This window comes from Salmo trutta, chromosome 35 (assembly GCF_901001165.1).
Source record: "Salmo trutta chromosome 35, fSalTru1.1, whole genome shotgun sequence".
NCBI lineage: Eukaryota > Metazoa > Chordata > Actinopteri > Salmoniformes > Salmonidae > Salmo > Salmo trutta.
In genome coordinates, this window is record NC_042991.1 from 13,383,730 (window position 1) to 13,405,813 (window position 22,084).

At 40.7% G+C, this 22,084-nt stretch overlaps 1 protein-coding gene across 6 annotated transcripts in view; it reads left to right on the forward strand.

Moving 5' to 3' along the window:
• ppp4r4 (protein phosphatase 4, regulatory subunit 4) overlaps positions 1-22,084 on the forward strand; it is a 140,626-nt gene that overhangs the window by 64,069 nt on the left and 54,473 nt on the right. For all 6 annotated transcript variants that reach the window (XM_029733387.1, XM_029733385.1, XM_029733386.1 and 3 more), the window contains 5 exons: positions 756-858; positions 1,092-1,239; positions 4,693-4,766; positions 8,022-8,128; positions 8,798-8,905. In XM_029733387.1, the coding sequence (XP_029589247.1) occupies positions 756-858; positions 1,092-1,239; positions 4,693-4,766; positions 8,022-8,128; positions 8,798-8,905 (540 nt within the window). The remainder of the gene's footprint in view (positions 1-755; positions 859-1,091; positions 1,240-4,692; positions 4,767-8,021; positions 8,129-8,797; positions 8,906-22,084) is intronic.

Genomic DNA, 22,084 nt, shown 5'->3' on the forward strand with positions numbered 1-22,084 from the left:
CGATGCAGCGTTAGATAAGAAAAAAACACATGAGAAATAAAAACACAAGAATGAAGCTATATACAAGGATTACCAATACCATATCAATGTGCAGGGTTATGTGGTAGATATGAACTTGTTTATTTAATTCTTATTTTACCTGGAAATTTGACTGAGAACAAATTCTCATTTACAGCAAAAACCTGGGGAATAGTTACAGGGGAGATTAATGAGCCAATTGGATGCTGGGGATGATTAGGTGGCCATGAGGGCCAGATCAGGAATTTAACCTGGACTGCAGGGTTAACACCCCTACTCTTAAGATCAGTACCATGGGATCTTTAGTGACCATAGAGAGTCAGGACATCCTACTGCCCTGGGATATTTTTGTTCTTTCACCAGAGGAAAGAGTGCCTTCTACTGGCTCTCCAACACCACTTCCAGCAGCATCTGGTCTCCCATCCAGGGACCAACCAGCAGTGGGCTGCAGGATGGTATGCTGCTGGCTGCAGGGTTGTATGCTGCTGGCATACCTACATGTAGGCAGGGGTTAAGTGTCTAGGCATCAGGATAGATAATAATAAGAGTACAAAGTAGCAGCATTGTATATGGTGGGTGTATGTATGTGTCAGTGTGTGTGTGTGTATGTGTGTTAGCAAAGTATTAATTGATAAACACTGTTTGTGTATTGTATGGTTGCATTCACCCCCAATTCTTACAAGAAATGTAACATGCTTGCTATAGCTGTGCTCTGTTCTTTGGTTCTCTTTCCCCAGCTCAGGTCAGGATGTCCAGAGAGCTAGTGTAATCATTAACCTGCCAAACTTGGTGCGTCAGAATCCAGCAGAGACCTTCCGACGGGTAGTGCCAAAAGTTCGGGTGGGCCAATTAATCTGTTCTACTCTAAAGCCTAATATTCATATTAACCACTATACTGTGGTAAAAGCAACATTTTGACTGAATAGAAACATTAACTAATGACAAATGTCCATTAAATTATAATTATTCCTTTTTGGTATGTCTTGTGACATGTCCATAGTAACAAATGTTCAATAAACATCTTCACTCCTAACCCTTCCCCACTTTTAACCCCCTCTCGCCCTCTGACACAGGAAGTACTGCACGTAGCCGGGGCAGACATGCAGCTAGCGGCGGCAGGCTCCTTCCTGACCTTGCTCCAGGATGACATTGTCCTCATCCAGACGCACACCCACTCCATCCTACAGATCGTTCTACTTAACCTGGACCACCGGGACACAGGTCAGCATGGTTCTTATAAGCATAACATAAGAGATGTCATAAGCAGTCTTGATGATAATAACTTATTACAGGCTACCACAACTGATTCGACAAGACCATGGCAGGAAGTTAAAGTTGTCTTCACCGTGTCATTAGCATGGCATTAGTAAGCAAATAACTTATGCCAAACCAGACTAATTTGACAAAAACCAAGGCGGTAAGGTTTGGCGATGTCAACCTTTGTCCTATCGTGATATACCCATGAAACATTGTGATATACAATGGTATAACCCCTATTTGCAAACCCCCCCAAAAAAGACAAACCGCAACAACAACAGAAAATCCGCTATAGCGTGAAGTCGAATGATACAACCAATGGTCCCTCTAAGCTGCGCACGTGCGTGGGCGCGCAGCTCACATCTGACTGCCACACAGAAGAAATATCAGCCCGCGCAGAGATCCACGAGATTGTACTTCCCTCAACTTTCTAGAGTTTTCCCCTTTAGTTAACACTATCAACGTTTTGTTCTACTGTGGGAATTGTGATCTAATCAACGCAATATTATCCACTTTCAATGTAACATTCTGAAACAAAATTAACTATGCAAGACTTGGTATGCAAAACTGACTGTGCAAGAGATTTTCTTGTAGGCAGAGGGCATTGGAGTGGGACTCTATTGCATTGACAGGCACGCTCAGACCTGACTGGTGCGCCATAACCAATCAGAGCTGCAGTAGGCCTATATGCAAATAGCCATTGCCATATATGGATCTGTGCCATTCACTTTGAACTGGACTGGGTTTACTGTAGGCTATTGATATTGTTTGTTCTCATTATTAGTCCCCTGGCTACCTTACGTTTTTAAGCTATTCAAACAACTTTTTGAGATTGAAATCATTGTTTGATTGGGAGAAAGCCATGCATAAGATGAGAAAAGGATAGCATATATGCCAATTTCTTGACCTATCGGATGGAGAGAAAAAGGAATATAGGCTCAGTTTTTTTACACAGCTAGACACAGGATAGTTAAGGAGTGTCTGTTATTTAAAAAATGAATAGGATTGGCTATAGCTAAAAGGGAAATTAAAAAATGTTCAACTTCATATTCGTCATCTCCAGCACCACCCAACATCAACATAAGTGAAAATGGCACGTTTCTATGTTTTATAGTAGAGGAAGATAAGTGTTTCCAATGACATAATCATCCAATTAGTAGGCAATACCTACAGTTGAAGTTGTACGTTTACATAACTGACCTAAGACAGGGAATTTTTACTAGGATTAAATGTCAGGAAATGTGAAAAACTGAGTTTAAATGTATTTGGCTAAGGTGTATGTAAACTTCCGACTTCAACAGTATGCATAATTGGTTAAAACAACACGATGCACAGGCCTCCCGAGTGGCGCAGCAGTCTAAGGCACTGCATCACAGTGCTAGCTGTGTCACTACAGATCCTGGTTCGATTCCAGGCTGTGTCGCAGCTGGCCGCGACCGGGAGACCCATGAGGCGGTGCGCAATTGGTCCAGCGTCGTCCGGGTTAGGGGAGGGTTTGGCTGCCGAGGATGTACTTGTCTCATCGCGCTCTAGCGACTCCTGTGGTGGGCCGGGCGCATGCACGCTGACATGGTCACCAGGTGTGCGCAGTTTCTTCTGACACATTGGTGCAGCTGGCTTCCGGGTCAAGAAGCAGTGCCGCTTGGTGGGGTCATGTTTCGGAGGACGCACGGCTCTCGACCTTTGCCTCTCCTGAGTCTGTATGGGAGTTGCAGTGATGGAACATGACTGTAACTACCAATTGGGATACCTCGAAATTGGGGTACAAAAATAAATAATAATAATTTCAAATAGAAAGATAAAAAAATACAATAACAAAAAATATCAGATGATGCATGGATTTCCACCTAAATAGACATACCCAAACGTAAACATTTTTCATGAGGTGGCCATAAACAATAACTGCTACATTTGCATAGTTTTAGAAAGGTCTGGAACTCACATTTCTTGTAAAAATATATGTATATAAATATTATGAAAATGTGAAGAATCATACATTTTTTTCCTATTGAACAAAAGTCTGGAAATTACTGAAATCCTTTCTAAATGTAGTAACAATGAAATTATAAATGACTTATAAGAAATGTGATATCTTATACTATGTGTAAAATAAATATGGTCATACTTAGTACAATATTGGCACTATTTAATATAACTGCAGACGGAGAATTTTCTCCGTCTGCAGTTTTGTCCGTCTGTGACCAAGAGAAAGTGGTCTTGTTCAGTTCTATTACTTTATTTACTTATGTTGAGAGCTCTAATTCCTGCTGAGAATATCACAGCAAGATTAAACTAGTATTGTTGCATCCGCTAGATTCTCCCGTTTATTATGCACTATTGCAAGCGAAGCTGTAAGTTTCACAGACACAGGAAATCGTTCCTTTATCTGGATAGGCCCGGAAATGTGACACGTCCCTATGCAAATGTGGGGTCTGATACCTGACACTTCAAGTCAGCCCCGCTGGGAGAGTGGGAGCAGAGAGACGGGGCTTTCTTGCACTATAAGACACATGACCCTACAATGTTCACATAGCGCTTTGTATACCAAAACCGGTCCAGAACCACTCAAAGCCCCCTAAATAGGGGACTTAACATCTAAGCGGTATCATAATAACCAAATGTAGCATTTTAATTGCTGAATATAGAAAGAAGCATGCCAATCTATAGGTCCTGCATAACACCAATTAATTTAAAACTACACCATGTCCAGCCCCGTTGAAATTCTGTTCGGGACAGTAGATTTTTGGCCAACTGGCTCAATTGGGCCAGTAAGAAAAAAGTTAAGGTTGCACCCTGAATGTAAACAATGTCATGTTTTGGCAGGACATAAAGCTGGGTATTTTTTATTTGTGTAATGTCTTCCAGTGGCAAATTAAGCCTGTCCAAAATGACATTGCAGAGACTTGTGGGTTGTATAGCTTTGCAGTTTTCCTCTCCTAGCTCAAGATTTAACTCTAGGTTGAACGTTAAGTAACATCCCTTCAAAAGTCTCAAATAGCATGCTTTAAGCTTGTGTACAATTCATGTGGCACCTTACTAGGCAGGAATCAATCTTTACCAATTATTGGCACGAGAGCAACAAGCCTGTTGCTCACTCAGGTTTTCAATTCAGCATCCTACTGTTCCAGGATTACAGTCGATGAAAGCTTCTTCTCACAGATCTGTTCAATGTAGCTGGTGTCTGCCTGGCATTTCGCCCACAGTGTGAGCGAGGGAGTGAATGCAGCAGTTTGAATTCGTGACAGAGCTTAACCGTTGTGACTTACCGTCACTGGTGGGCTGTAGGTTGGCAGGGCATCATACTCTCTGGCACAGGGATGTTACATTTCGAAACTTCAAAGGCCCATCATTATTAAACATTGGTAGCAGTTTTCAGTGTTTTTAAAATGTCCGTTTTTCTCTGTTTCTCTTCGACAGTGGTAAGCAACGCATGGCTGGAAACTTTGCTGTCTGCAATCGATGCTTTACCAAAGGAAACCATCAGACAGGAGGTAACAACAACCTGAAATGTACACTAGCTAACACATTAACGTAACACATACAAGCTCCTGTCTTCTTCCGTGGCCTCCAACTGCTTTTAAATGCTAGTAAAACGAAATGCATGATCTTCAACCGATTGTTGCCCGCACCCGCCCGCCCGACTAGCATCACTACTCTGAACGCTTCTGACTTAGAATATGTGGACAACTACAAATACCTAGGTGTCTGGTTAGACTGTAAACTCTCTTTCCAGATTCACATTAAGCATCTCCAATTCAAAATTAAATCTAGAATCAGTTTCCTATTTCGCAACAAAGCCTCCTTCACTCATGCTGCCAAACATACCCTCGTAAAACTGACTATCCTACTGATCCTTGACATTGGCGATGTCATTTACAAAATATCCTCCAATACTCTACTCAGCAAACTGGATGTAGTCTATCACAGTGGCATCCATTTTGTCACCAAAGCCCCATATACTACCCACCACTGCGACCTGTATGCTCTCGTTGTCTGGCCCTCACTATATATTCGTCGCCAAACCCACTGGCTCCTGGTCATCTATAAGTCTTTGCTAGGTAAAGCCCCGCCTTATCTCAGCTCACTGGTCACCATAGCGCGCTCCAGCAGGTATATTTCACTGGTCATCCCCAAAGCCAACACTTCCTTTGGCCGCCTTTCCTTCCAGTTCTCTGCTGCCAATGACTGGAACGAATTGCAAAAATCACTGAAGCTGGAGTCTTATATCTCCCTCTCTAACTTTAAGCATCAGCTGTCAGATCAGTTTACCGATCACTGTACCTGTACACAGCCAATCTGTAAATAGCACACCCAACTAACTCATCCCCCTATTGTTATTTATCCTCTTGCTCTTTTGCACCCCAGTATCTCTACTTGCACATCATCTATCACTCCAGTGTTAATGCTAAATTGTAATTATTTCGCCTCTATGGCCTATTTATTGCCTTACCTCCCTACTCTTCTACATTTGCACACACTGTACATAGATTTTTCTATTGTGTTATTGACTGTACGTTTGTTTATGTGTAACTCTGTGTTGTTTTTGTCGCACTGCTTTGCTTTATCTTGGCCAGGTCGCAGTTGTAAATGAGAACTTGTTCTCAACTGGTCTACCTGGTTAAATAAAGGTGAAATAAAATAAAAAATAAATAAATAAAAAATACAGGTAATTATAAAATGAACCAAAGCATATAACAAGCCTTGGCAACCACCTAGGGATGTTAACAGTTAACAATAAATCAGTTCGCCATCTGAAATAAATTTGACCAGTCATGCTTACCGGTCTATACGTTAATTAGCATAATTTGGGGAATTAAATTGGCACATGTGTATTTTCGTTAGTTCGTCATGTGTCTATTTATCATTCGTGCACAGTGCCTAGTTTGAGCGGAATATCACCTGTCGGACAGCGAGAGCGGCATCTTCTCAAACAGCTGGTTGCTACTGGAGTGAAACGTGTTCTTATAAGCCCAGTCATTGCGCAAAAGTTCTAAATGCAATCGCGTGTTAAAAACAGTGTTTTGATGGCAACGATTAAAAAGAGATACAGTTTTTATTTTGAACCGTGTGCTCCATTCACCATTTGTGTGCATAGGCAACACGGTAGGCAGGCTACCTTGCAATCTGAGCTGGAGACCGTATGCATTTTGAAAACATATACTTAATTGTTTGAAACCTGTATGTTTTACTTCATATTATGAGGTATGTCTTACCTTGCTTCAAAGTAACGTAGCCAAAATCTGACTATGCGCATGTAGGATAGATTATTGCGCAAGCCCAAACATTATATTCAGATTAGACTCAGGTTTGTAATGGTGGTTAATTGTCACACTTACTTTTGAATGCTAAAAGTATCTCATATAAAATATATTAATAACCCCAAGCACACATCAAAATCCATAAAGAAATGGTTAATTGATCACAAAATCACAATTCTGAAATGGCCATCTCAGTCTCTGGACTTGAACCCCATTGAAAACCTTATGGTTTGAATTAAAGAGAGCAGTCCATAAGCGCAGACAAAGGATATCAATGATCTGGAAAGATTCTGTATGGAGGAATGATCCAAGATCCCTCCCAATGTGTTCTTCAGTCTCATAAAACATTTTAGAAAAAGTGCCGTTATCCTCCCAAGTTGAGGTATTGAAAACAGGGATGCCAATAATTTCTGTTTTTGAGAAGAAAAAAAATAGAACTTTTTAACCCTCCCCCCTAAATAATTGTATTTGTATTATTTATTTGATGCAGTATTTTTTGCTCATCTTTATCAAGGGTACCAATCATTTTGGACCTGACTGAATAGTCCTAGGTATATGTTGTTGTTAGGGGGACTTATGGGTCAATTTGTCATATATTTGCTTTTATTACTGTGCAATTTTCCCATTTTGATCCTAATGTCACACATTGGACCCTTTATTTATAGAAAGACCCGTATATGGAACATATAGGGCCGATTTGCATTCAGTTGGTCAACTGACTACCTCCATTTTTGCCTCAACTCCCTGGCATTTAGATTGTTTTGTATTTTGTTGCATCTCATTTTATTAATTTAAATGTGTTTCTTGTACGTGTTACTGTAATTCTCCATTCAGCTTGCTTTTTAGTCCAAAACTAGGCTTACTCTGTGTCTGGGAAACCGTCCCATAGTATCTTACCTGAGAATCATGCCAGGCTTCTAAGGAATTTCTGGGCATATTTCTGGGCATTAAAACAGTGCTTTTTCAAAATGCCTTGCTGTGCAAGGTCCATTTGTAAATATGACAAACTCTCTCACAGGGAGATGCCAAGCACCATGTTCATTAGCAATCATTTAACAATAACCCATGTTATGAAATACATTTCTGAAATAAGCCCCTAACGATGCAGATACATCCAGTTTGAGGCAATTGTTTTATACTACCCTGCAGTACAGGTTAGCTTTTTAATGCCCGTGACTGTATAACCATTAGTATATCTTATATGGGGAATTAAGATTGCTTCTAATGGAACAGTGCCATTGGAAGAAACTAAGTTGGCTATCATTTCTCAGTATGACAATACTGTGCCCGACAACTCAAGTCAGCCACAATTACTTGTAAAGAACTAAACTTGGCAACATAATTTAGCATGGTCCCAATGGAGCCCTGGTAAAAAAGTGCACTATAAATGGAATAGGATGTCATTTGGGATGCAACCCATGGCGTCCTTAAACAGGCTGTTCCTTCCCTAACACCCTAATAGCCTGTACCCATTGGTTGATCATGCAGATCCTCAGCCCGCTTGTGTCCAAAGCTCAGCTGTCTCAGTCCCTGCAGGCCCGTTTAGCCAGCTGTCGTATCCTGGGGAAGGTGGCCTGCAAGTTTGAGTCTCCCATGTGAGTTTGTATCCCAGGAGTTTGTATCTTGCTCAATCACCAAACAGAAGGTCTGATGCTTGTTTTTCTACAAGGGAATGTCTTGATTAAATGCTTATTTTTCTGTAAGAAAATGTCTTCATTAAATTAGTAAATAGATGTAGGGGCCATAGATGCTACAGTAGGATTAATTAGTTAATGATAGAAAGTCTAGACCAGGGGTGGGCAAACTTTTTGGCTCTAGGGCCACATCGGGATTTAAAAATTCAGCGAAGAGTCACACATTTGTTCGTCAAAATCAATTTGCTGGCCAAAAAAAGGGCAATAATTTGAAAATATATGTCTACATACTTTCTATCTAGTTTTAGACTTTCAAGTGTGGCCTGTAGTGTTTTTTCAACCCAAAATAATAATTTCTCCTAACAACAATAAAAATATCCCCCACAGGCCACATTTAATTGGCTGGCGAGCCCACCCCTGGCCTGGACGATAGATGTAGGACCCATAGATTCTAGGCTAAATTAGTTACAGTCATTTCACAGCTCATCTGAGTTAGTTTCAATTCAATTTGTCTTTTTTAATATCTCGTAGAAAAATCTCTATTGTGCCCTTTGGGACACCTTTCCAATAATCAATCATAATTTGATTTCTCTTGATATGCCCCAAAATTGTGTGAACCCCTTTTGGCAGAGTGAAGAAGGACCTCTTGCCCCTGGTGAGGTCCCTGTGCCAGGACGTGGAGTACGAGGTGCGCTCCTGCATGTGTCGCCAGCTGGAGAACATCGCCAGAGGAATCGGGTAAAAGAAAAGAACAGAGAAGGAAAAAAGAGGAGAATAATCCTTTCAAATAATCTAGAAAACAGCTGTGTGTGGTGTCACATTAAAATCGGAGGAGAGCTCATTGTAATGGTTCGAATGAAATAAATGGAATGGTTTCCATGTGTTTTGTGTTTGATACCTTTCCATTTATTCCATTCCAGCCATTACATTGAGCCCCACCTCTGATTTTTCCACCCACAGACTCCACTGGTAGAAACAGTAACATTATTCAAACCGAAAGGCATAACGGTTAAATTGAACGGTGTCTTTGAAAAGGCTAAACACACCTTGTTGACCTGAGGAAATACACCAGTGTCGTGTCTTTGGCATCATTAAAACTGAAGACATGTTTATCAAATAACTCTCTGTAATTATTATTACGCGATTAACTTCTTGGGGCTATGTGGGACGTTAGCGTGCCACCCGTGGCGCACCCTATCAACAGCAGGTGCATTTCAAGAGCGGCAAATTTGAAACCAAATAAATGTCAAAATTCAAATTTCTCAAACATACAACTAACTTACAGCCTTTGAAAGATAAACATCTCCTTAATCTAACCACGTTGTCCGATTTCAAAAAGGTTTTACGGGGAAAGCATAAAGTTAGGTTATGTTAGGAGAGTACATTGACAATAGCTGTGTGTAATGTATTGTCGATTCAAAGACAGGCGTCACCAAAACCATAAAATCAGCTAAAATTATGCACTAACCTTTTACAATCTCCATCAGATGACACTCCTAGGACATTATGTTAGACAATGCATGCATTTTTAGTTCTATCAAGTTCATATTTATATCTAAAAACAGCGTTTTACTATGGCGTTGATGTTCAGGAAATCGTTTCCCTCCAATACCGGCAGTCAAGTCATGACAACAAAATAATTAATTAATATTAGAAAACATTGGTAAAATATTATATTGTCATTCAAAGAATTATAGATTTACATCTCTTGAACGCAATGGACTTGCCAGATTTAAAATTAACCTTACTGGGAAATCACACTTTGCAATAATCTGAGCACTGCGCCCAGAAAAATACGCATTGCGATACAGACTAACCGCCATGTTGGAGAGATCTAAAATCGAAAATACTATGTAAATAATCCATTACCTTTGATTCTCTTCATCAGATGTCACTTCCAAAGAATCCCAGGTCCATAACGAATGTAGTTTTGTTCAAAAAAGCTCATCATTTATGTCCAAAAACCTCCGTGTTGTTAGCACATGATCTAAGCCAGCCGAACTTCACTTCACTTCACGAACGGAAAAAATATATTTACGTTCGTTCAAACATGTCAAACGTTGTATCGCATAAATCATTAGGGCCTTTTTTAACCAGAACATGAATAAAATTCAAGGCGGACCATTGGGTTCTCTTTTAAAACGTTTCGGAATGAGAGTACCCACCATCAACTCGCGCGCAAGGTGTCTAATGGGCCATCACAGTTCCAAGGCTCTTATTCGGTCAGATCTCACTGTAGAAGACTCAAAACACTTTGTAAAGGCTGGGGACATCTTGTGGAAGCAATAGGAAGTGCCAAAACATTCCTCACCCTCTTTGTTTTTCAATGGTATAGGCTTAAAGTCAATTCAACACATCAGGTATCCACTTCCTGTCAGAATCTGTCTCAGGGTTTTGCCTGCCAAATGAGTTCTGTTATACTCACAGACACCATTCAAACAGTTTTTGAAACTTTAGGGTGTTTTCTATCCATATATAATAAGTATATGCATATTGTAGTTACTGGGTAGGATTAGTAACCAGATTAAATCGGGTACATTTTTTTATCCAGCCGTGAAAATACTGCCCCCTATACCCTAACAGGTTAAACTGATTAATCGTGTAACGGTAATTAACTAGGAAGTTGGGGCATCAAGGAAAATATTCAGATTACAAAGTTATAATTTTCCTAATATAACTTTCAGATATCATAATATCTGATCTATGAGTATTCTGATTTAATGATGTATTCGTTTACCTCATCAGTCTCATTCCAAACGTCGTAAATTGTTGTTATCTGCACGAACCCAGTCTTCACTAAGTCATCCATACTTCAATTGTCTTAAAATAATTTATTTACTCAACTAAGTAATTCACAGAAAGGCATACAAAACAGTAGGTATCGTTACAAAGAAATGGTAGAGGAATGTGCCCTAGTGGGCTAAGCCGGCATGGCGGCTTGTTAAACAAAAGGGGAGTGTTGGTCAGCTGAGAAGACACTACAGAGTTGATAAATATTAACAATTGAAATGCTAATCCTTTGCACATGAACGCTCACTCATTCGGGAACAATTGCAATCAATATATATATTTACGCTCAGTGTGTCGTCGGGATCTTTGTTGGAAAGGTCGTTCTGTTGGAGAGTTCTCTCTCTCTCTCTCTCTCTCTCTCTCTCTTTCTCTCTTTCTCTCTCTCTCTCTCTTGGTTAGAATGGATCTTTCAAAGCGACATTCGTTCATGTCGTTATAGAATGGATGTTTCCTCGGTCTTCGCGTTCAATGATACCGAATTCCTAGCTGCAGACTAGTAATTAATATCAAAGACTTGTTCTTATTCAGTATCGATAGTCTAATAGTTTAACCACGTGGTATGGTCAAAGTTCAGTAGAGGGATGCATGGTCAAACCTATTAGCCAACTCGTAATGGAGTGGAGGCCTGGTCTAAGGAAAGAAACCCTGGGTGGGTTTATATACTGAACGTAGAAAAGGCTGTCACATGACGCCTTGTCCTGTCTGTGTCCCTGGGGGCATGCCAAGGACTTGGTGAAACTTCAAACAGAAAATACAGTTCTCTCACATTAACATCTTACAAGCATCCCAACATATTCCAAATAGCTTTATCCTTATTAATGCATTTCTCACAACTGAGGCTACTATATAAACAGGTAATGTGGCCGTATTGTCTCTCATGAGTTTCACAAAATTGTACCAAACGGACCAGTTTGTAGCTGGATTCTTCACCTATCTTTTATACCTTCTCCAGAACATAAATGTCGTTCGGTCCTCCAATTCTGTGAGGTGGAAGAATCCTTTGTTCTCTATACTGTGGCCATGAGGAGAGAATTTTCTCATTGGAATTTACGACCGCTCTCACTGAGCCTGGTGTCAGAAGTATAGAGGTCGGGGGATGGTGCATAGAAAAGGCCTGGTACAGAGGGAGGGGGTCAACTGTGCTCACTGTACCCAAAGAGAGCAACGTCATGACACCAGTATGCGAGACTAAATACTCCTGAACTTTAATTTGAATACAAAAACAATTCTTAGAAGCTTTGCTTTCAGTTGAAGCTTATGTGTTGGGTGTGGGGGTCTTTTTTCCTATCATGAACCTCCAACAGATGACTGTAAACGCAGGCTTATCGCAGCCCCCCCTTCCGCGTTGCCCACCCTAAGCTGAGCAGAATGTCAATGATAGAAGGCACACTGCAGAGGGTCTGCAATTCATTCCTCTCTGTGGTAGAGGATCAGTCAGGGTCGTGTTAATTAGGGCACTCAACAGAAAACATTGGACAAAACCAGATCGTCCCTCCATGTTTCATTCAGTTTTCTTCTGTTTGGTGCCTAATAAACATGGCCCAGTTGCCCAGAGCTCCCGCAGATTCAGTTTGCCTCTCTCCATGGAACGCAGCAGAAACACTGTGTCCCAAATGGCACCCTATTCCCTATATAGTGCACTACTTTTGAGCAGAGCACTATGGGCCCCCACTATGGGCACTTTATAGGGAATAGGGTGTCATTTGACAATCACACACTATCAACCCTGATAGACTGCAGCAGACCCCTGGGAACAACCGGCCCATTCAAGAAAAAAACGGTTTATTAAATGTTGCCCAGTTACCCGTGTAGTAAATGCTTTATTTTGCAATCAGGAAAGTGGCAGGGGGAAGGTAGTGCTTACTTTGGTATTAATGCTTAGTGGCACTACAACTAATGGATACATATTGACCAAATCGAGAAACTCACAGGACAGCACACTACTGGGAATCCTAAGTGTGCAGTATACTCTTTGGGCCGGTTTCTCAGACACAGATTAAGCCTAGTCCTGGACAAAAAGCACTTTCAATGGAGAATCTTCATTGAACATACTTTTAAGTAGAGGTCGACCGATTAATCGGAATGGCCGATTAACCTCTTACATCTAGACGTTCCGCTAGCAGAACACCTGCTCCAATATCCAATGATGGGCGTGAAAGAAAAAAACATTTTGTTTTCGAGATGATAGTTTCCGGATTCGACCATATTAATGACCTAAGGCTTGTATTTCTGTGTGTTTATTTTATTATAATTACGTCTATGATTTGATAGAGCAGTCTGACTGAGCGGTGGTAGGCACCAGCAGGCTCGTAAGCATTCATTCAAACAGCACTTTCGTGCTTTTTGCCAGCAGCTTTTGCAATGCATTGCGCTATTTATGACTTCAAGCCTGTCAACTCCCAAGATTAGGCTGGTGTAACCGATGTGAAATGGCTAGCTAGTTAGCCGGGTGCGCACTAATAGCGTTTCAAACGTCACTCGCTCTGAGACTTGGAGTAGTTGTTCCCCTTGCTCTGCATGGGTAACGCTGCTTCAAGGGTGGCTGTTGTCGATGTGTTCCTGGTTCGAGCCCAGGTAGGAGCGAGGATAGGGATGGAAGCTATACTGTTACACTGGCAATACTAAAGGGCCTATATGAACATCCAATAGTCAAAGGTATATGAAATACAAATCGTATAGAGAGAAATAGTCCTATAATAGCTACAACCTAAAACTTCTTACTTGGGAATATTGAAGACTCATGTTAAAAGGAACCACCAGCTTTCATATGTTCCCATGTTTTGAGCAAGGCACTTAAACGTTAACTTTCTTACATGGCACATATTGCACTTTTACTTTCTTCTCCAACACTTTGATTTTGCATTATTTAAACCAAATTGAACATGTTTCATTATTTATTTGAGGCTAAATTGATTTTATTGATGTATTATATTAAGTTAAAATAAGTGTTCATTCAGTATTGTTGTAATTGTCATTATTACAAATAAATAAAACAAATCGGCCGATTAATTGGTATCAGATTTTTTTTGGTCCTCCAATAATCGGTATCGGCGTTGAAAAATCATAATCGGTCGACCTCTACTTTTAAGTCCAGGACTATGCTTAATCCGATGTCTAGGAAACCGGCCCCTAGAGTGCATCTCAGTATCATTTGTCTTATCGTCTCCCCTTTCCTGTTATTTTATTATGTCCTATTTCTTATCCCCATCCTCATAGAGATGTTCTCCTTCGATAACATATATAGATATTGGTCCATTAGTTAAATAGAAAATCTTTGATCTACTGACAGGTGCAATGGATTGAAACACCAACACTAATTGGTGCACAGAAACAAATTACCTGATGCTTTGAATGGATCTTTTCGTGTTTTGTTCATTAGTCCATCAAACTTTAACAAAATACTAAAATATTATTTTTGTGTGAACTATCCCTTTAACAGTGCTACATTAATACAGTATGTGCTAGGGTTATTTACTGTCAAACCCACTGTTGAATATTGGTATTGGAGTATTGCAGGCAACCAACTGTGCAACAGTGAGTTATCAGAATATGTATTTTGTCAGAGGGTGAGTGACTTATTAAGAAGGTGTATTATGTGTCAGTCACCAACACAACCCTGTAACCTTTTTTAATATATTTTTTTATTTATTTCACCTTTATTTAACCAGGTAGGCAAGTTGAGAACAAGTTCTCATTTACAATTGCGACCTGGCCAAGATAAAGCAAAGCAGTTCGACAACATACAACAACACAGAGTTACACATGGAGTAAAACAAACATACAGTCAATAATACAGTAGAAAAAATAAGTCTATATACAATGTGAGCAAATGAGGTGAGATAAGGGAGGTAAAGGCAAAAAAAGGCCATGGTGGCAAAGTAAATACAATATAGCAAGTAAAACACTGGAATGGTAGATTTGTAGGAGAATAAAGTGCAAAGTAGAAATAGAAATAATGGGGTGCAAAGGAGCAAAATACAGTAGGGGAAGAGGTAGTTGTTTTGGCTAAATTATAGATGGGCTATGGACAGGTGCAGTGATCTGTGAGCTGCTCTGACAGCTAGTGCTTAAAGCTAGTGAGGGAGATAAGTGTTTCCAGTTTCAGAGATTTTTGTAGTTTGTTCCAATCATTGGCAGCAGAGAACTGGAAGGAGAGACGGCCAAAGGAGGAATTGGCTTTGGGTGTGACCAGAGAGATATACCTGCTGGAGCGCGTGCTACAGGTGGGTGCTGCTATGGTGACCAGTGAGCGGAGATAAGGGGGGACTTTACCTAGCAGGGTCTTGTAGATGACCTGGAGCCAGTGGGTTTGGCGACGATTATGAAACGAAGGCCAGCCAACGAGAGCATACAGGTCGCAGTGGTGGGTAGTATATGGGGCTTTGTTGACAAAACGGATGGCACTGTGATAGACTGCATCCAGTTTGTTGAGTAGGGTATTGGAGGCTATTTTGTAAATGACATCGCCGAAGTCGAGGATCGGTAGGATGGTCAGTTTTACGAGGGTATGTTTGGCAGCATGAGTGAAGGATGCTTTGTTGCGAAATAGGAAGCCAATTCTAGATTTAACTTTGGATTGGAGATGTTTGATGTGAGTCTGGAAGGAGAGTTTATGATACTTGATACATGATACTTTGTGTAACTTGACTCTCTTGTCATCCTTCATTGATCTTTTGGATGCAGTTATTGAAATGTGCTGTTTTACATTGCCAATGTTGGGGGAGGGAGATTTTATTCTTCTTAGCTCCTACACTTCGGGATAGCCTAGTTCACAATGAAATAGTATCATGTTTCCATACATCAGCAGTGGTCTTAAACTAAAGTCAAGTCCATTTCCTTTTTTTGACACTTGTTGGATAACAGGCATATATAAACACAGCAAATAGGCAGTGACTCATGTTCCTAGCATTCATAGTGATAGTATTGTTTTTACAAAAGAGATGCAGCAAAAAATGACATCAGCTCTGCACGCTAAAATAAATTAAATTGGCATACAGACTCGCTATCTCAATGTGAATGGCATCAGCATGCTTGTATTTGGAATTGTATTTTTGTCAACCTTATTTTTTAGATACATTTATTATCCATTGACAGTTAAGTATATGAATATGAAAAAAAGGGGAGAAAACTAAAGAAAATATAATAATTAAAGAATTAGGTTGTGTTAAATTAGCCTTCCCTGTAGCTCAGTTGGTAGAGCATGGTGTTTGCAACTCCAGGGTTGTGGGTTCGATTCCCACGGGGGGCCAGGCCAGAATTTTTTTTTAGGAAATGTAAGTCGCTCTGGATAAGAGCGTCTGCTAAATGACTAAAATGTAAATGTAATGTAAATTGAGAGCACAGGGAAGATCATCTTCCAGAATGATTTTACCCCCGGGCTTTCTCACATCATATGGATTAAGGTACCTTGGGTGTCATTAGAGCATAGAGTACAATTGGGTGATGGTTTGGCTTTAATGTAATATAATTTCCGGGGAGTAAAGTACATTCTGTGAACAAAATTAAAGTGAATAATTTGGTGATTTGGATTTCTGGAAGATAGAGATATATTGTGCCATATTGTTTGCCAATTAAGAACATTGTTGGATGTTTGTAGATCTTTTTTCCACAATTTGTCAATTAAAAGCGGCTTGGATGAGGACTTTACTAGACAGGAATTCATTTCAGAGACGAGACCTCTTTTTCCAAGCAGTACCTTATGAAAGGGATGAAGGTGAGGCTTTGTTTTCCAAGATACCCCATGAGCGTGCATAGCAAAACGTAATTGTAAGTAGAAAAGTAATGAGGTGCCAGGCAGGTTGTACTTTTGTTGAATATCTTGGAATGCACAGAGACTGTCATGCCACATGGGAAATAAGATGGGGCACCCTCCCAATTTGGAGCCCAAGATTATGGAAAATTGGTGATTGGAGGTACCAGTTCAGTGTGATTCCACATATTTTTTCAGTTAGACGCCAGAAATGAAGTGAGAAATAATAGAGCCGAATCTTAATTTAGATTGTTTCAGAGCTATGTTGGAATAGATAAGGTTTTGTAATCTGTGTTGGTGAACACATTTTTATTGTATTGGATGCCATGACAAGCAAGTTTCTGGATTTAGCCAAGTAGCGAGAATGCAGAGAAAATGACCAAGAGTACCATTGGAAGTTTGGGAGGCTTTTGTCTCTGTAATATGGAGAGTTTAATTCTTGTTTCATTGTTCGTCCAGATACATTTTGAGATTAGGGGTTGCATTTTCTTCCAGTGGCCATCAGGTGGTGCTACAAGGAGCATTGGACTTTTTTATGACAAAATGGTGGAACCTGCCCCAGGCCTGTTGGATTGCTCAGAGGGGTATACTACAAAGCAGGTGTGAGGAGTTGGCGAGGTAACTTTGATCAACTCTGAGTTCAACTCGGGATAACCGGTCATACGAAAGTGGCTCACCTTTTAGCCAGGTAAATTTCTATGGTAATTCATTATTCAGAACTAACCTGCTCTGGGGGAGGCTAACTCACAGGTAACTCCACTGAAATGACTGAGCCAATATGTTGAGGACCAATGAAATAATATTCCCTCCCTCTTGCAAAGATTGCGTCATCATCCCCTTCATTTGAGGAGACAATTGATTAAAAAAAAAATGTTTAAGAAATGTATAATGTTAAAATATATGACATATACAGTTGAAGTCGGACGTTTACATACACCTTAGCCAAATACATTTAAGCTCAGTTTTTCACAATTCCTGACATTTAATCCTAGTAAAAATACCCTGTCTTAGGTCAGTTAGGATCACCACTTTATTTTAAGAATGAAATGTCAGAATAATAGTAGAGAGAATGATTTATTTCAGCTTTTATTTATTTCATCACATTCCCAGTGGGTCAGAAGTTTACATACCCTCAATTAGTATTTGGTTGCATTGCCTTTAAATTGTTTAACTTGGGTCAAACATTTCGGGTAGCCTTCCACAAGCTTCCCACAATAAGTTGGGTAAATTTTGCCCATTCCTCCTGACAGAGCTGGTGTAACTGAGTTAGGTTTGTAGGCTTCCTTGCTCGCACACGCTTTTTCAGTTCTGCCCACAAACTTTCTATGGGATTGAGGTCAGGGCTTTGTGATGGCCACTCCAATACCTTGACTTTGTTGTCCTTAAGCCATTTTGCCACAACTTTGGAAGTATGCTTGGGGTCATTGTCCATATGGAAGACCCATTTGCGACCAAGCTTTAACTTCCTGACTGATGTCTTGAGATGTTGCTTCAATATATCCACACAATTGTCATTCCTCATGAAGCCATCTATTTTGTGAAGTGCACCAGTCCCTCCTGCAGCAAAAAGCACCCCCACAACATGATGGTGGATGGTGTTCTTCGGCTTGCAAGCATCCCCCTTTTTCCTCCAAACATAACGATGGTCATTATGGCCAAACAGTTCTATTTTTGTTTCTTCAGTCCAGAGGACATTTCTCCAAAAAGTATGATCTTTGTCCCCATGTGCAGTTGCAAACTGTAGTCTGGCTTTTTTATGGCGGTTTTGGAGCAGTGGCTTCTTCCTTGCTGAGTGGCCTTTCAGGTTATGTCGATATATAACTCGTTTTACTGTGGATATAGATACTTTTGTACCTGTTTCCTCCAGCATCTGCACAAGGTTCTTTGCTGTAGTTCTGGGATTGGTTTGCACTTTTCGCACCAAAGTACGTTAATCTCTAGGAGACAGAATGCGTCTCCTTCCTGAGCGGTGCGACGGCTGCGTGGTCCCATGGTGTTTTTACTTGCGTACTATTGTTTGTACAGATGAACGTGGTACCTTCAGGCATTTGGAAATTACTCCCAAGGATGAACCAGACTTGTGGGGGTCTACAATTTGTTTTCTGAGGTCTTGGCTGATTTCATTTGATTTTCCCATATTGTCAAGCAAAGAGGCACTGAGTTTGAAGGTAGGCCTTGAAATACATCCACAGGTACACCTCCAATTGACTCAAATGATGTCAATTAGCCTATCAGAAGCTTCTAACGCCATGACATCATTTTCTGTAATTTTGCAAGCTGTTTAAAGTTACAGTAAACTTCTGACACACTGGAATTGTGATACAGGGTATTATAAGTGAAATGATCTCTCTGTAAACAATTGTTGGAAAAATTACTTGTGTCATGCACAAAGTAGATGTCCTAACCGACTTACCAAAACTATAGTTTGTTGACAAGAAATTTGTGGAGTGGTTGAAAAACGAGTTTTAATGACTCCAACCTAAGTGTATGTAAACTTCCGACTTCAACTGTAGTAAGAATGACAGAATGCATTTTAAACTTCACGCACAGTAACACTTTTGTATGACTTAATAAAATTATTTTATCGATAGGAGTGGGATTAAAGGTGCTTTTGGTTGTGCATTGATTAGTACGCCAAAGATGGCATTAATGATAAGTAATAAAATAAAGTTGGCACTTTTAAAAGCCTGTTTCACACAATATCCTGTTGAATTGGCAAGATCATTTTTTTTTATCCGTTTGATTTCAGCTGAAATGAAAATGTGGCACTGACTCGCCCATAGATTCATTTTTCACCATTGTCTCAATGAAGAGTTTGGCGTTCGACTAGCCATTATGCAGTTACAAGCGCAGGCGGTCGAGCGATATCCACCGTCGTAGTACGATTAAGCCTGAGCTGGAATGTGAAGCTGAAACTTGTTAGCTTTAGAAAACCCTGAGTAGATATAGCTTGCTTTGTAGGATACCCCTCTGTTGGTTGAGAGATCTCATGTGGATCAGCCATGACTAGGGCTGTTGCGGTGACCGTATTACCGCCTCACCAGCGGTTACGTGTCATGAAGGCAGTCAAATTCCACATGACCGTTTAGTCACGATAATTAGGCTTCTCCAAGCTCTCATGTTGCTGCTGGTCATTAGTAGCCTACCAAACTTGCTAACTTTCCTGGTACTCAGCCCTCTAATCACTCTGACATTGCAAATGTATTTCAAAATCTAATCGAGCGCTTCATGAGAGCCCATGAGCTCACGGTGCGCAACATTTCTATAGGCTATGCAATTGAGGGAGAAAACAGTGATGGCCGCTAATAAAAAGACGAGGATCTCTTCAGCTTTCTATAGGCTAGGCCTACTATATTTATTTCTCAACTTTCCTAATATTAAACACATTGTTTATATTTACAACAGGAGTATAGCCTACCTGGCTGGCGTGAAAATAAACCATGGGGAAAAGCGTCCTCCATTCTCTATTTAAGTGCATAGATGACATGTCTTTTTTCCCCACTGCCTCTGTTTCGATACAGGTGCATGATAATGGTCCATTCTAAATCAAAACAAATGTCACATATATATATATTATTTAGTATATGTAAAGACAAGATTAAATCAAGAATAGTCTGATATGGGATCCACAGACGATGATCCACATCGCACTGAACACTGCCCTATCCCATCTGGACAAGAGGAATAACTATGTAAGAATGCTGTTCATTGACTATAGCTCAGCATTCAACACCATAGTACCCTCCAAGCTCATCATTAAGCTTGAGGCCCTGGGTCTGAACCCCGCCGTATACAACTGGGTCCTGGATTCCCTGACAGGCACGCCTGCAAGTGGTTAAGGTAAGAAACAACACCTTCACTTCGCTGATCCTCAACACTGGGGCCCCACAAGGATGTGTGCTCAGCCCCCTCCTGTACACCCTGTTCACCCATGACTGCGTGGCCACGCATGCCTCCAATTCATCAAGTTTGCAGATGACACAACAGTAGTAGGCCTGATTACCAACAATAACGAGACAGACTACAGGGAGGAGATGAGGGACCTGGGAGTGTGGTGCCTGGAAAGTAACCTCTCACCCAACGTCAACAAAACAAAGGAGCTGATTGTGGACTTCAGGAAACAGCAGACAGCAGAGGGAGCGCCCCCCTATCCACATCGACGGGACTGCAGTGGAGAAGGTGGAAAAGCTTCAAGTTCCCCAGCGTACACATCCCTGACAAACTGAAATGGTCCGCCCACACAGACATTGTGGTGAAGGAGGCTGAAGGAAGCTGAAGAAATTTTGCTTGTGACCTAAAACACTCAAACTTTTACAGATGCACAATTGAAGCATCCTGTCAGGTTGTATCACCGCCTGGTACGGCAACTGCACCGCCCGCAACTGCAGGGCTCTCCAGAGGGTGGTGCGGTGTGCCCAACGCATCATCAGGGGCAAACTACCTGCCCTCCAGGACACTTACAGCACCCGATGTCACAGGAAGACCAAAAATATTATCAAAGACAACAACCGCCCGAGCCACTGTCTGTTCACCCCGTTATCATCCAGAAGGCGTGGTCAGTACAGGTGCATCAAAACTGGGACCGATAGACTGAAAAACAGCTTCTATCTCAAGGCCATCAGACTGTGAAATAGCCATCACTAGCACATTAGAGGCTGCTGCCCTATATACACTACCGTTCAAAAGTTTGGGGTCACTTAGAAATGTCCTTGTTTTTGAAAGAAAATAAAATTCTGTCCATTAAAATAACATCAAATTGATCAGAAATACAGTGTAGACATTGTTAATGTTGTAAATTACTATTGTTGCTGGAAACGGCTGTTTTTTAATGGAATATCTACATAGGCATACAGAGGCCCATTATCAGCAACCATCGCCTGTGTTCCAATGGCACGTTGTGTTAGCTAATCCAAGTTTATAATTTTGAAAGGCAAATTGATCATTAGAAAACCCTTTTGCAATTATGTTAGCACAGATGAAAAGTGTTTTGCTGATTCAAGAAGCAATAAAACTGGCCTTCTTTAGACTAGTTGAGTATCAGCATTTGTGGGTTCGACTACAGGCTCAAAATGGCCAGAAACAAAGAACTTTCTTCTGAAACTTGTCAATCTATTTTTGTTCTGAGAAATGAAGGCTAATCTATGCGAGAAATTGCCAAGAAACTGAAGATCTCGTACAACAGTGTGTACTACTCCCTTCACAGAACAGCGCAAACTGGCTCTAACCAGCGCAAAAAAATGTAGCAGAGCTCATGCCTTTCAAGAAACTTTTTTCAAATCTTCCTCTTAACGCACGCCAAGGATAGGGGGCGCTACAGCAAATTTTGAAAAAAATACGTGCCCATTTTAAACGGCCTCCTACTCAAACTCAGAAGCTAG